The sequence below is a fragment of the Panulirus ornatus genome, chromosome 65, assembly GCF_036320965.1.
Source record: "Panulirus ornatus isolate Po-2019 chromosome 65, ASM3632096v1, whole genome shotgun sequence".
Taxonomy (NCBI): domain Eukaryota; kingdom Metazoa; phylum Arthropoda; class Malacostraca; order Decapoda; family Palinuridae; genus Panulirus; species Panulirus ornatus.
Genome location: NC_092288.1, coordinates 7780860 through 7795001, shown reverse-complemented (window position 1 = coordinate 7795001; position 14142 = coordinate 7780860). Strand labels below are relative to the sequence as shown.

General features: G+C 38.0%; 1 protein-coding gene and 1 long non-coding RNA gene across 9 annotated transcripts in view; one reads left to right on the top strand and one right to left on the bottom strand.

Moving 5' to 3' along the window:
* Window positions 1-7440, top strand: part of LOC139746512 (uncharacterized) — a 294662-nt gene extending 287222 nt beyond the window's left edge. For all 7 annotated transcript variants that reach the window (XM_071657830.1, XM_071657828.1, XM_071657827.1 and 4 more), the window contains 3 exons: window positions 787-990; window positions 4267-4507; window positions 5363-7440. In XM_071657830.1, the coding sequence (XP_071513931.1) occupies window positions 787-990; window positions 4267-4507; window positions 5363-5739 (822 nt within the window). In that variant the 3' untranslated portion in view covers window positions 5740-7440. The remainder of the gene's footprint in view (window positions 1-786; window positions 991-4266; window positions 4508-5362) is intronic.
* The window catches only part of LOC139746515 (uncharacterized), a 32882-nt gene continuing 24458 nt past the window's right edge, over window positions 5719-14142 (bottom strand). For both annotated transcript variants that reach the window (XR_011712167.1, XR_011712166.1), the window contains exon 3: window positions 5719-12673. This is a non-coding gene — a long non-coding RNA (uncharacterized lncRNA). The remainder of the gene's footprint in view (window positions 12674-14142) is intronic.

Here is a 14142-nt window from a genome sequence, read left to right as displayed (position 1 = left end):
TTTTGGGTCTTCCTTGTATTCTGAGTATTTATAATGAATGGATCTCTTTGCATTACAAGAGAGAGTTGACACTGCACCCACTGATGAGAAGGTTTTACTAGACAACAGTCTGCTGGAGTAGTGTTTAAAGTTCTTTACATATTGAAAACTTTAACGCATATTTTTCAAAATTTAAACTTAGTTTGATTGCTCTCGTTGCACATGAGGCCTCATATCATAACTTTAATGGACGAATATTTCTTTGATGTTTTCAGTAACATAATGCACATTTGTACATGAGTTTAGTCACTTTAAGTACTCTCTCATCATATACAAGCATTATATATGTCTTACGTGAATATATTTGTTTATTTTACTGGTTTTCCATTTAGCTTCCTCCCCTTTACAGTTATGCTCCCTTTTCCCAACAGTTCTTCAGATTATTGATCCATGGATAACCACTCCTTTAGATTTCCTAGTGTTAGGGAAACAGAAGCTCTTACTCATCAATTGTAAGAGAATAATGGCATGAATGTGCATCTCTTTTAAGAAGTCTCTTTGCTCTGGGTCAGTTTATCCAGTGAGCTTTGAGGGAACTTGGCAGCTGACAGGTAATAGCAGATGAGTCCGGAGAGCCAAAGATCTCAGAAAACTTACCACAATTTCCATTCAAAAGACATGAAGTCACAGTGTTGGTTAACAGTACAGAGAGAAGTTTTATTTGCCCTTTATCCTCCCTAATTTTACAGATAAAATTTATTTGCACTGAACCTTGTTTTCATTGTTTCAACCATTTTCTCTTTACAGATCAGTGAGCTCCCCAAGCCGTCCATCTTGCAGAAGCTACTAAGGGGTTTGGAAATAGGCACATACAACAACATAATAACTGCCAGTCAGGATACACTTATCATCGAGGCTCTAAACAAATTTGTTGAACACAGAATCTCTGCCTTACCTATTGTAGATGCTGATGGAAAACTTGTTGATATATATGCAAAGTTTGATGTCATTGTGAGTATAAAATATAATTTCTATGATTTTCCAACCTTCCAATTTTCATATTGTTTTTGTTTTTTAGGTTTTAACGATATAACTGGGTGGATGTATGTTGAATATTGTAGCCTTGCATGTTGCAAGTGATGCATTGTTGTATGCAGCTCTTGTTCAGTGAATACATTGATACTGTGACAGTACGTTAAGTTGATATGAGACTAATTTTTGAAAGAGATGTCACTCTTATTTCATATGGTGCTGAACTTGACAGGAAAGCTGACAGTTTTGTGTATGAAGTTCAGTAAGGATGGTAGTGGGAAACCTGTAGTGAAGAGTATTCTTACACAGTGGTTAGCAAGAATTTGTTAAGGTTACAAGCTTGCATTAAGGAATACTTTTCCCAATCTTGACATATGAATGTGAAGCTTAAGCTTGTGTCAGGGTTTTTCAGAAATATAAGAACTTACATAGTATAGTTAGAATTGAGAGTAGGTAAAGGGCATAAATGACATTATGGGCATGGCTGATGTTAGGTTAATGTTGAAGAAGTATAGTAGTATATTTTCAGTTTCACATTTTTTATTTCAGAGCACGTTTTCGAGTTTGCTTGATCCTCATGGCTTTCCAAATCATATTTTGCTAGTATTCTACTGTAATCCACTAAAAAGAAGGAAAATAAAAAAATTTCTATACACATGAAAAGTAAAGGAAACAAATGTACCTTTATAATCACTTAAGTTATTTGTTGAATATTTCAGTTATCAATTCCCAAATGGTTTTCAAATTTTATTGGTTTTGACTTTCCATGTAAGGAAGAAGAGGTAGAGAGTTGGAAGAAACATTGAATGCAATACTTATATTTACTTACTTCTTCATTGCTTCTCAGCTGTAGTGCATATTGCTTCATTGTAGTCCAAGCTTAATATTTTCATAATATTATTATTGTAGTTGTTTAAGACTATGCAAAATCAGTGTTATTTCTCTAAGGAATGTATCATGGCACACTAGGGACATTGTCTCTGCACACCAGAGTGCTATGGCACACCACTTATGAAGCTCTGGTACAGTTGAAAATTCAAGGATAGGTAAATTGAGATAATTGATTAGGGCTTATTATATTTCAGATAAGGATGTGAAAGGAATGATTTTGGCTTGTGGCATGGAATGAACATGTTATGAATGGAGATTGTAATCTCATTCATCAAATCAATTGATTATATTAGTGTAGTTGACAGATGAGTGAACTGGAATGATGTATACTGGGGTCGACGTGCCGTCAATGGACTGAACCAGGGCATGTGAAACATCCGGTACAAACCATGGAAAGGTCTATGAGGCCCGGATATGGATAGGCAGCTGTGGTTTTGGTGCATTGCACATGACAGCTAGAGAATGGATGTGGCTTTTCATCATATGTTTCTTGGCACTGCCTCGACATGGGGTGGTGATTCTGTTTCCTTTGGGGCGGAATGGTGCTGGGAATGGGTAAAGGCGAGCATGTATTTTTATGTGCATGTATGGATATGTATGTATATATGCGAGTGGATGGGTCTTTCTTTGTCTGTTTCCTGGCGCTAAATCACTAACACAGGAAATGGTGATCAAGTATAATAGTCCGTGTTTTCCTTGAACCTACTGGACATTAGGATAAAAAAGATTTCCTTCTCTGCTTTTGAATGCTGGTAATTCACATAAGAGTTGATAATTTGATTCACTTCCCCTTCTGAGTATTTAAATATGTACATATGTCCTCTTTTTCAACCTCTCCTCTCACATTTTCTCCACATATCCACACCATTTCAGCACTCTCAGTTGTACTCTCCTTAATACCAAACTCTTACTGTATCATTACTTAATCAACCCTCCTATCTATCTATATCTCTGATGCCTGTTCCAATTGGAACTCCCTCAAAGGGGTGGCCATGGCAACAGAATCTCCATAACAAAACTCCAGTGCTGCTTCTTAGCCTTTAGTGCCTCACCCTTAACAGGCCACTGGCAGAGGGCAACTGTAGTGCAATGTTTGCAGAGGCTCCTTACTAATGTTCCTAATGACTACTTCATCTAATGCTCCTACCTTCTAATTCTACTAAATGTTTCTCCATATTGTTCTCAAAACATTTATTTCCAACATAAAATCTTTCTCTTACATACATTCTCATATGTAGCCCATGCCTTACATCCATACATCAGTGGGACTACTGTACCTTCAAACACCCATTTTAGCCCTTCCTCTTTTTCTACACATTTCTCAGTGCTCCAAGAACCTTCACACCCTAACCCACCCTTTAACTCACAACCGCTTTGATGGTTCCATTTGCCACCATGTCCACTCCCAGGTATCTAAAAATCCCAGTTCATCCAAGTTTTCCCCATTCAAACTCACACCCCAGCTAAAGAAGTAATATTTGATTAAATTTTACAACAAAGAATATTTGGAAAATTTGGCAGAGTGCTATACTCACATTTCAAAATAAAAATACTGTAGTTATATTTAGGCAGAAGCATTAGTTAGAAACACTTGGTAGAAGTTTAGTTGGAGCCTCTGCAAACTATGTGCTAGAGTTGCCCTCTTTCAGTAGCCTGATAAGGGCAAAGCATTGTAGGCTAACAAGTGGCATTGGAGGTCACTAGATACGGAGACTCTGTTGCTGTGGCCACTCCTCTGAAGGAGTTCCAGTTTGGGACAAGCATCAGAGATATAGACAGATAAGAAATACAAAAATATTATTAGAAGTATCACCCTCTCTAAGACACCTGGAGTAACAAATGCTCATTTTGAATTCCATGAAACCCAAGGGTAGCTATATTTTTTTTTGCCAATTTTACATGGTATAAAACATTGCTAGCTTTCTCTGATTATGTTAAAGCCTCATTTAATGCATATAGAATGAATTATGTTGAGTCACACTTATCTGCAGCATATTTCCAGAGTACTAAAGTTGATTTGGCAAGTGACACTTAAAGTTATTCACACCTCCCCTGTTACACACAAAAAGCATACACGATACTTAAAAATATTTTTAGTGGCATTTTCGGTGGATATAGCTCAAACCCCAGGCAGTTTACCAAAGACAAAAGTAAGTTCAAAATGCTCAGAATACAAGAATCTTGTAAGATTTGTCATGAGAATGGACATTTGTATATTTTTCTTTTTTTTTTTTTTTCTTTTTCTTTTTTAGGCCATCCCCCTTCTTTTTGTCTTCTTAAAGGTTCCTTTTAAAACATGCAGACTATTCTGTTCTTCTGAAGCATTTAATGAAAAAAATTGACCACGAATTCCTTCCTTTACAGAATCTTGCAGCTGAGGGCACTTACAATAATCTTGATGTGACTTTACGCAAAGCCAATGAGTACCGCAATGAGTGGTTTGAGGACGTTCATAGGTGCAAATTGGATGAAACTCTTGGAACAATAATGGAACGCATAGTACGGGCAGAAGTACATCGTTTAGTTGTGGTTGATGAGAAGGATCAAGTTTTGGGTGTTATATCTCTCTCGGACATTTTGAAAGAACTTGTTCTTAAGCCTTGTCGTAAGTATTGGACTATGTCACATACATTATATTTTAAGACCTACAAGATTTAACTTTACAGTTTTAGATGTCATTTCACACACAAACACATGAGGTTCTCTTCTGGGACCAGTACTCTTCTTGATTTGTGTAAATGACTGTCCTGAAGTTATGGACTTAAACCCAAATATGTTTGTAGGTGATACAAAGGTCATAAGGGAAGTGAAAGGATGTATCGCTGTATAGGCGACCTCGACAGACTCGTAAGATGGTCTGGCACTTGGTGGAAGTTCATCCCTAGCAAATGTAATATGGATGGGTTGCTGTAAAAGGCCTCAATATGACAAACATCTTGCAGTTCACAAATAATCCCATTTGTTCTCTTGTTTTTCTCATATTATTATTAGCATCCATAAAAAAAAATTCCCAACCCTAAAAATTTGGGAATTCAACATTAATGGAAAGCCTTCTCTTCTTAAAATATTGAAGATCATGCTCATAGAGTGTAGAAAACAAATAATGAGGTAAGTTTAGTTCACACCTAGCTGTCTGATAGGTATTGTATGATCATCCAGAATGTTGTTATACAACGATGATCAACATTCTTAAGTATGCACTTGCCACAAAGTAAACATTACTTTTTAGCTGTTTTGTGTGACTACATGAAATTTTTTATTTTCGCGTATGTATTGCACTCTGAGTAATTTGTATTATGATTCATACAAAACTACCATTTTCTTAGAATATTTTAAGTTAAGGGCAACTGTCATTTATTAAAAGTGAACAAAAGGTGACATCCAGAAATTGTATTAGTTTCAGTAAAAGTGGATGATAGAACATTTTAAATCTAATTATCTCCATGCTCCTCTTCAACAGATGATGTCGAGCCCAACAGTTTGCAGAGAGTAACAATGAACCAAATGGAGGCAGCACTGTCTCACTCTGAATCAAATTTATCTGCAGATAGCTTGCACTCTGAAGTTAACAAAGAAGGTGAACCAATAGATGCCTCTAACACTAATTTGAATATCAATGGTGTCCATATGGCAGAGAGTGAAGACAGCCTTGGTGAGAAATGGAGTAGCGATGACCGCTTAAGTCAGGCATGTAGTACCAGCAGTGGAAGGGTTGACCAGGGCTCTGCCAAGTCATTCCCACCTGACAGTGAGGATGAAAGCCGATACTGCATGGAGGATAATGATGATCCACCAACAACAGTGTTACAACCAGAGGTCATTCCCATCACAGGTTGAGAAAAGTTAAAGCAGTTAATGAATTGTTTATCAAAGAAATATTGTATTTACCTCTGAGAAAAATGACATCATTGCTTTCTTTTCATTAGCAGAAAAAAAAATTCTAAACATACCACAGCCTGCGAGTCTCAGTGGGCAGTTCTCATAAGTGATACCTTTATATATGGAAGAATGTGATAAATGCATTTTGAATAGCACACCGGGTAATATATGCCTTTCCGTTCAAGTTTGCATTCATGATCTCTTCCAGTTTTAGTGCAAGGAAAGGATAACGTTCGAAGTTGTCAGGTTAAGCCTGTAGCCATTTGTAGAGGCACATTCTTATTAAACAAGATGTGATAAGCTGGCACTTATAGGTAGCCAACCCCCTAGCTTAGCACCAGTTTTATTTCAGTATCAGCAAAAGCAACTGCTGCAGTGCTTTTGACAAACTAAAGATGAAATAACACTGCTACATCGCTTAAACTGATATTTTACAACAGGACTAAGTGTAAGTGCACTGACTGTCCAGATAGTGCTTTCAAAGGTACTGATGTCAGTTCTGCTAATGCTTGTGTATTTGACTGTTTGGGAAACTGTTCAGGAGTGATTGAGAAGTGAATGTGTCAAAAATGGTCAAGTGATATAATATTTTCCATTTTATCCCCAAAATTTAAAAAGTAATTTTCGAGTACAGACTTACTGATCCAAAGTTGAAGATCAGTGAAAAACATTTGCATTGGATTAGTTTCTCTATAACACTGTACTTCAGTATTATTTTTATTCATATTAAACATAGGATTTGACCAGGAAATATGATGCAAGTGAAGATTTACTTTAGCAGTTGCTACTGCATTGTCAATGCTTCATTCATGAGATTCTTCAAATTGGGATGCTGACCTGGGCCCTGTGATAGCAGTATCTTTTATCTGTGACCATAACATGTTTAAAGATTTATTAAAGGCTGTGTAATCACAAACATGTTACACCTCAAAATATACACAGTAATACTTATCTATACTGCTGTACAAATGGAGCCCTAATTCAGCCACATTCATGATAAGTTTAAATGAATACTATTTTTTAAGGTGGGGGATTCCAGTAGTGCAAAACTCTGTATAATTAAGTCAGCCTTATCTTCATTTTACCTCGAGGTCAGAAAGTTTCATGAACTTTTTCATTAGATACAATTTGATGTTTCAATGCCTACAGAAGAGTACTTAATAATGCAACTGTCCATAAGACTGTTTGGCCCTTGCTCAACACATTTACTAGGTCTTTGCAAGCAGGGAATTGTAGGTTAGTGCAATGTCAAGATAAATACCTGTTCAGGTATCATCCTGAATAAAAAGGGGTTAACTTAGATATGTAAATTTTAAAAATAAGCAAAATGTGACTTATCAGTGGACAAGAATTTTTATAATGCTTAATGCTGTGAAAACTTTGTGTTACTCTGACATCATGCAAGAGTTGGGCTGAGAAATAAAACCAGCCAGGTTTGTCTTGTGGTACATCAATATGGTTAAATGCTGTGTTCATCTTCATCGTTTAACACAATTACTTGTTGTATTTTGTGCCTCATTGTAACTTTTTTATGAATTATTCATCCATTGTTTAGCTTGTAAATAATGAGTAATATTGATACACCAGTTAGTGACTCATCATGCCTTGTACATAACCATGTATTCCTTGACCCAAGTATAATAAATGATTTAATAATTATGACATGCCATTTAACTATACATCAAATAACCATGTTTTCATGAAGAGACCACATGCCTTTCACCACAATTTTGACACTTGAGCTACAAAACTTTCCACTGCACAGCAAGTTGGATAAAGTCATCCAAATATCATGGGTACTAAAGATCTCTGCTCATGCTGCCATCATACCAACAATTGCATACCTTCCTACCACTCACCTATGTATCAATCCTCCTACACAAGTTCCTTCCTATCAAGCAGTCTGCCTCTAAGAAACTGGGTGTCCTGTTTAGAAGTCAAAACTCCTTTAACAAGCCCAGCTTGATATCAGCTGGGCTCGTCCCACACTATCTATGAGATCCTCATTAAGAGGGAATCTGGAAAAGTTATCAGCTTCACCTTCCTGGTTTGTGCACTTCCTATAGGTTCCATCAGGCTTGGGCACGAGCACACATGGAGAGGCCCATTCATTTATGGACTCCATAAATTGATGCTCCAGCAAGCAATTTACCTCCTCTTTCAATTGCTCCCTCGAGTGGATTCATCCTGAAAGGTGCTTGTTTAACTGGAATGTACCAGGAAGCGGTGTGACATGGTGCTCGATCAGCGAACGCAGTCAGGATACACCACCCACCACCTATTTGTAGTGCTTCAGCAGCTTCACATCATCATGGGCGTGATGCTGTGGGAGATAGGACAACTTAAAAGGGTCTAATGGAATTTGAGAATTACATAACTTTGTTGTGCATCTACTTTGAAGTTTTCTGAGTTGTTCACATTATTGTGCACTATACACATATTCTCAACTTTACCACAAAACAACTTTAGTTTACTTACGTGTACTAGCTGTGAAGGCTTTCTCTTACCTAGGATTTCTATAACAGCTGAGTTTAATCTGCTTCTTTACCACAGCATATGCACCATCATATCTAGTCTGAAGTGGATTTCTGTGCACTGGCATGATAACTAAGACTTGGTTACCATTTTAAAATTCCCTATCCTGAAGCTGCTCGTGTCTCTGCTTTATTTTACCTTGAACGCTGTCAAATTTTCACAAGAAGTCTCTCCTACTCACTTCAGTCTAGCTTCAAACTTATCCACTTACACGGCGAGTAGGACTCGACTGTTATTCAACTAACTGTTCTTAAACATTGATATAGTGCCTCTTACATTATGACCAAAAACTAAGTGAAATGGGCTGAATCTTAAATCTTGCAGGCTTTCGCCTGTAGCAGATAACTTAAGTGGTATTTCCTCATCCCAGTCTTTCTCTTGACTCCATACAATAATTCCTAAACATGGGAAAAGGACAGTATGCAGAAGCTGAATATTGCTGTTCATGTAACTCATTCATAACCAGCTGGAAAAAGTAAATATACCTTGATCAGACTGTAAAACATGCAGGATTCCATACCGCAAGAAAGTGTTCAGAACCTTTATCAGTCTTTGTAGTAATAAGTTGCAGCAGTATATCCTCCGGATGATAATCTTACACCTGCACACATGATAGTTAACAAAACTTTACTTCCACTTCCACCTTTTGGGAAAGGACCAACACGATCTATTTCCACTTTGCTGAATGGCTCCTGTGCTACTGGAATAGGCTGTTAAGGAGCTGGTATGATTATTTGACAAGACTTACCAGTAACTTGACTTTCATAATGTCCTACATTACCTGGCTACATCTTTCTTCAGCCCACGCCAATAAAATTCGGAAAAAATCATGTAGTAAGCCTCTCCAATCCTAAATGTCCCAGAGAGTCATGTGCACCTCAAGACTTCTCAAATGTGATAGGAACTACAAGTTGATTGACATGCCAATCTTCATCAGCAAGAACAAGAGGGCTAAAATTTCTTATAAACACCCCTGAATCAACACAGGCAATCTTCAGCCTCAAACTTATCTATGGCTGTACTACTTAATTCCACTTATTCAAGGTCAATCTTCTGATCTATCAACTTATCCTTAAAGATGTGTTTCATGGAAATTCTTTCACTAGCTGGTAAAAAAAGCAGCACACACACTAGTTTTGCACCTATATACACCTGCTACTTCACCCTTGCAGTTCTATCATTGTCACAATCTTTTAAATCACTATCATACATTCCATCAAGTCCTAAGTTATCCTCATGATCTACACTAATCAAGTCAGAAGTACTCAAATCAAAGTTAACAAGGAGTGCTATGATCAACATCCCTAAGAGACATACTCCTAGTTATGGTACATGATATCGACATTCAGGATATTCCTCAAGCAGCCCAGTATCATTCTCTACAGTAGGAGTTAAAGTAACAACAGGATCGGGTAAAACCCTAGTTCTTGCAATTTCATTGCCTAACACAAAGGTAACACCTGACCCAGGGAGCAAGTCTTGAAAAAATTATTATCCATCAAGAAAGCATCTTGGTTCTCAAATAAACCTTGCACAAAGGAACAGAGACCATACTCTTGGACAAGACAATCCCATATATAACAAACTTCCATGAAGGGAACAAGTTCTTTAAAAAAAAAATATCTTGAGAGGCACCATTGTCATGCAAAATCCTCACAGGGTTCTGAACATCACAAGACTCTTCAACTGTAACTAAACCATCAAAAACATGAAAGGCTCAAAGGAATCTTCTTAGTCAAAGTACTGTTTAAAATTGGGTCCAACTTCTCCAGCTGTCTGACTAATAGTACTGGCTCCTCACTCTCTCTCTCCTCAGTCTGTCACTTCAGACAAACACTCTTTTGAATTCCTTCTGGCAAATTTATATGCCCGTTTAAGTATCACTTGGCTACACGTTTCCATGTCAAATATTATCCCAAGTGGCCTTCTATTGATGTCTGCCTATATTTCACCATTCTCCTAACCTCATTTTCTCCACTTGCTTCTGTACAAAAAATACTCTGAATCAGAAGAAAATAGCTCCATGATCACCTGGAGTCATCTAAATCTTCTCCCAGTCAGATATAGGGTAGTAAGAGTCACAAGATACTCACCCTTCTCCTAACACACATGATGCTTGGCATTGCTTTTCAGCAATGCTGAGGTATTTTCTGGATCTCTTACCGTGCACCAAATATAACGAACTGGAACAATGTGGTATACTCGGGTCTATGCGACATATTCATACTTGCTTGCCTTCATCCATTCCCGGCACCACCCTACCCCGCAGGAAACATCATCACCGTCCCGTGTCAGCGAGGCAGCACCATGACACAGACATAAAAGGCCACATTCATTCACACCCAGTCTCTAGCAGTAATGTGTAATGCACTGAAACCACAGATCCTTATCTACATCCAGGCTCCACAGACCTTTCCATGGTTTACCCCAACTTTTTACATGCCCTGGTTCAGTCCATTGACAGCACATTGATCCTGGTAAACCACATCGTCCCAATTCACTCTATACCCTGCATGCCTCTCACACCTGCATGTTCAAGCCCCGATGGTTTTCTTCGTCTGTTTCATGGAGCTACCTCACTAACACAGGAAATGGCAATCAAGTAATAATTTTAGCACATGCAACATGACAGCACTCTTACATTCCTTGATATAACACAAAAAGATAGGCCTGTGTACCATAAAAAACACAGCAATTGTATGAGAACTTAAGCAATGAGTTTGTTTTTGTCTAAGCACACACTTAACTAAGACTGTTGAGCAGTGATTAAGCAACATCTAGTTTCATCTTGAAATTTCTAATAAATTATATTTGGTGGTGTAAAGGCACAAAAATAAAATAACGTATATGACTCCAAAGAAAAAATTGTATGAGAGTAAAAATATGAAAAAAAAAAAAAAGACCAAGGTGATGTGCAACAAACTGTCAGATACTCCTAACACTGGACTGAGGTCGACTCAACAAACTATTCTGTTACATCCCAAACTCAGTCCAGTGTGCCTTTGCTTGCTGAACTAATTTTGCAATGCAACAGACTTTTACAGAAAAGTCTGTTAGATCCTAAACTGAATCTGGCAGGGTTCAAGTTCTGATACACCAACTTCCCTTAGAATGGAGGGTTTATATTACAGTGCCATTATATAAACATATTTTCATTTAAAATTACTTGAAATTTCTTTTGGCTAGAAATTATTTTATCAATTTTTTTTTCATACTTTTCTTACCACTTTCTTAAATAGTGTTTTAGATAACTGGGAGTGGACTTAGCAGCAAATTGAACCATGGAAGGGGAAGTGAGTCACTGGGTGGGGGAGGAGGCAAAGGTTCTGGGAGCGATAAAGAATGTGTGAGAGAACCAGGGCATGTGAAGTGTCTGGGGTTAACTATGCAAAGGTCAGTGGGGCCTGGATGTGGAAAGGGAGCTGTAATTTCGATGCATTACACATGACAGCTAGATACTGAGTGCGAATGAATGCGGCCTTTTTTGTCTTTTCCTGGCGCTACCTCACTGAAGGCGGGAATGCTATTTCATGTGTGGAGGTGGTGACGGGAATGGATGAAGGCAGCAAGTATGAATATGTACATGTGTATATATGTACATGTCTGTGTATGTATATAAGTCTGTGTATGTATACATCGAAATGTATATGTATGTATTTGTACGCGAGGGCGTTTATGTATATACATGTGTATGTGGGTGGGTTGGTACATTCCTCGTCTGTTTCCTTGCTCTGTAGTTTCAGTACATTACACATGACAGCTAGAGACCGAGTGTGAATGAACAAGACCTTTTTTATCTTTTCCTGGCGCTACCTCGCTGGAGGGGGGAGGGAATGCTATTTCATGTGAGGCAGGGTGGTGATGGGAATGGATGAAGGCAGCAAGTATAAATATGTACGTGTGAATATATGTATATGTCTGTGTATGTATATGTATGTATACACTGAAATGTATATGTATGTATTTGTGCATGTGCAGTGCAGTCTCTAGCTGTCATGTGTAATGCACTGAAACCACAGCTCCCTTTCCACATCTAGGCCCCACAACACTTTCCATGGATATTTATATATATATATATATATATATATATATATATATATATATATATATATATATATATATATATATATATGAACACCTATACTTATACTTACGAAGATGTCAAAATCACCAATGCTAAGCATGGCTGAGTTGACATCAAGATGTTAGTGGGATTGTTCCTGTGCATCGGCATCAGTGTCCTGCTTCAACACATGAAAATGCGGAGATCTTGCAAAGCATTAGACATATTCAGGTCACTTGATTGTCTTCATGATGAAAGACACCTGTGGCTTTGTCACTTGGACTGAACTGGGTCCTGCAATATGGTATATATGAGCAGAAAAAGTGAAATGGCAGCACAATGTTTATGAAGCCAAGCTCTAAAAATGCTTTCCCATTAATCCACCAGATTTAGTGTTACTTTAGTACAATCTAATAACTTTCTTAGTCTGAGAGTAACCATGGTATAAAACCTTCTTCATTATCTGCTACACTGGATCATTAAGTCATAAATTACACGTAAGTTACAATTGATTTTTTAAAAATATTGTCATACACACAAATACAGTTGTGTCTCCAGTTATATGAAAGGTCTATAAAAACTTTAGCTACGGTTTCTATCAGGTTTTATCAAAATATATATATTTGTTCGTTTCCCATACCTGTGAGTGCCTCAGCACCAGGAACAGGTAAAGAAAGGCCACATTTGCTCACATCCACTGTTTTTCATCGAAACCACATCCCAATCCGTAAAACAAGCCCCAAGTAACTCAACCGCTTCTCATGCACTGGTTCAGTACACCGACAGCATGTCACCCCGTGTATAACACATCGTTCCAATTCAAAAATGGGTATGTTTGAAGGAATAGTAGTTCCAACAATGTTGTATGGTTGCGAGGCGTGGGCTATGGATAGAGTTGTGCGCAGGAGGATGGATGTGCTGGAAATGAGATGTTTGAGGACAATGTGTGGTGTGAGGTGGTTTGATCGAGTAAGTAACGTAAGGGTAAGAGAGATGTGTGGAAATAAAAAGAGCGTGGTTGAGAGAGCAGAAGAGGGTGTTTTGAAATGGTTTGGGCACATGGAGAGAATGAGTGAGGAAAGATTGACCAAGAGGATATATGTGTCGGAGGTGGAGGGAACGAGGAGAAGAGGGAGACCAAATTGGAGGTGGAAAGATGGAGTGAAAAGGATTTTGTGTGATCGGGGCCTGAACATGCAGGAGGGTGAAAGGAGGGCAAGGAATAGAGTGAATTGGAGCGATGTGGTATACAGGGGTTGACGTGCTGTCAGTGGATTGAATCAAGGCATGTGAAACGTCCGGGGTAAACCATGGAAAGCTGTGTAGGTATGTATATTTGCGTGTGTGGAAGTGTGTATGTACATGTGTATGGGGGGGGTTGGGCCATTTCTTTCGTCTGTTTCCTTGCGCTACCTCGCAAACGCGGGAGACAGCGACAAAGTATAAAAAAAAAAAAAAAAAAAAAATATTAGTTTGATTCATCAAATTCCCTTGATTACTGCTACTTGCTGCTTTATATTACCAAACATCATGAATGTACTTGTGTTCAAAAATGCTCGCCGGTCTCATAATAAACTTTCCACCAGACATTCAATTTCATGAGAATATTACAAATTATTAATATATTAAAATCCAAATAACTCATAAAGCGCTAAGTCATCTTAACATACAACGTGTTCTTATACAACACTCTTGAGCCTTTCATCATTATCTTAAAAGAGGTAAAAATTCACTCCCCCATCGACCTTCCGCCCCTTAACCAA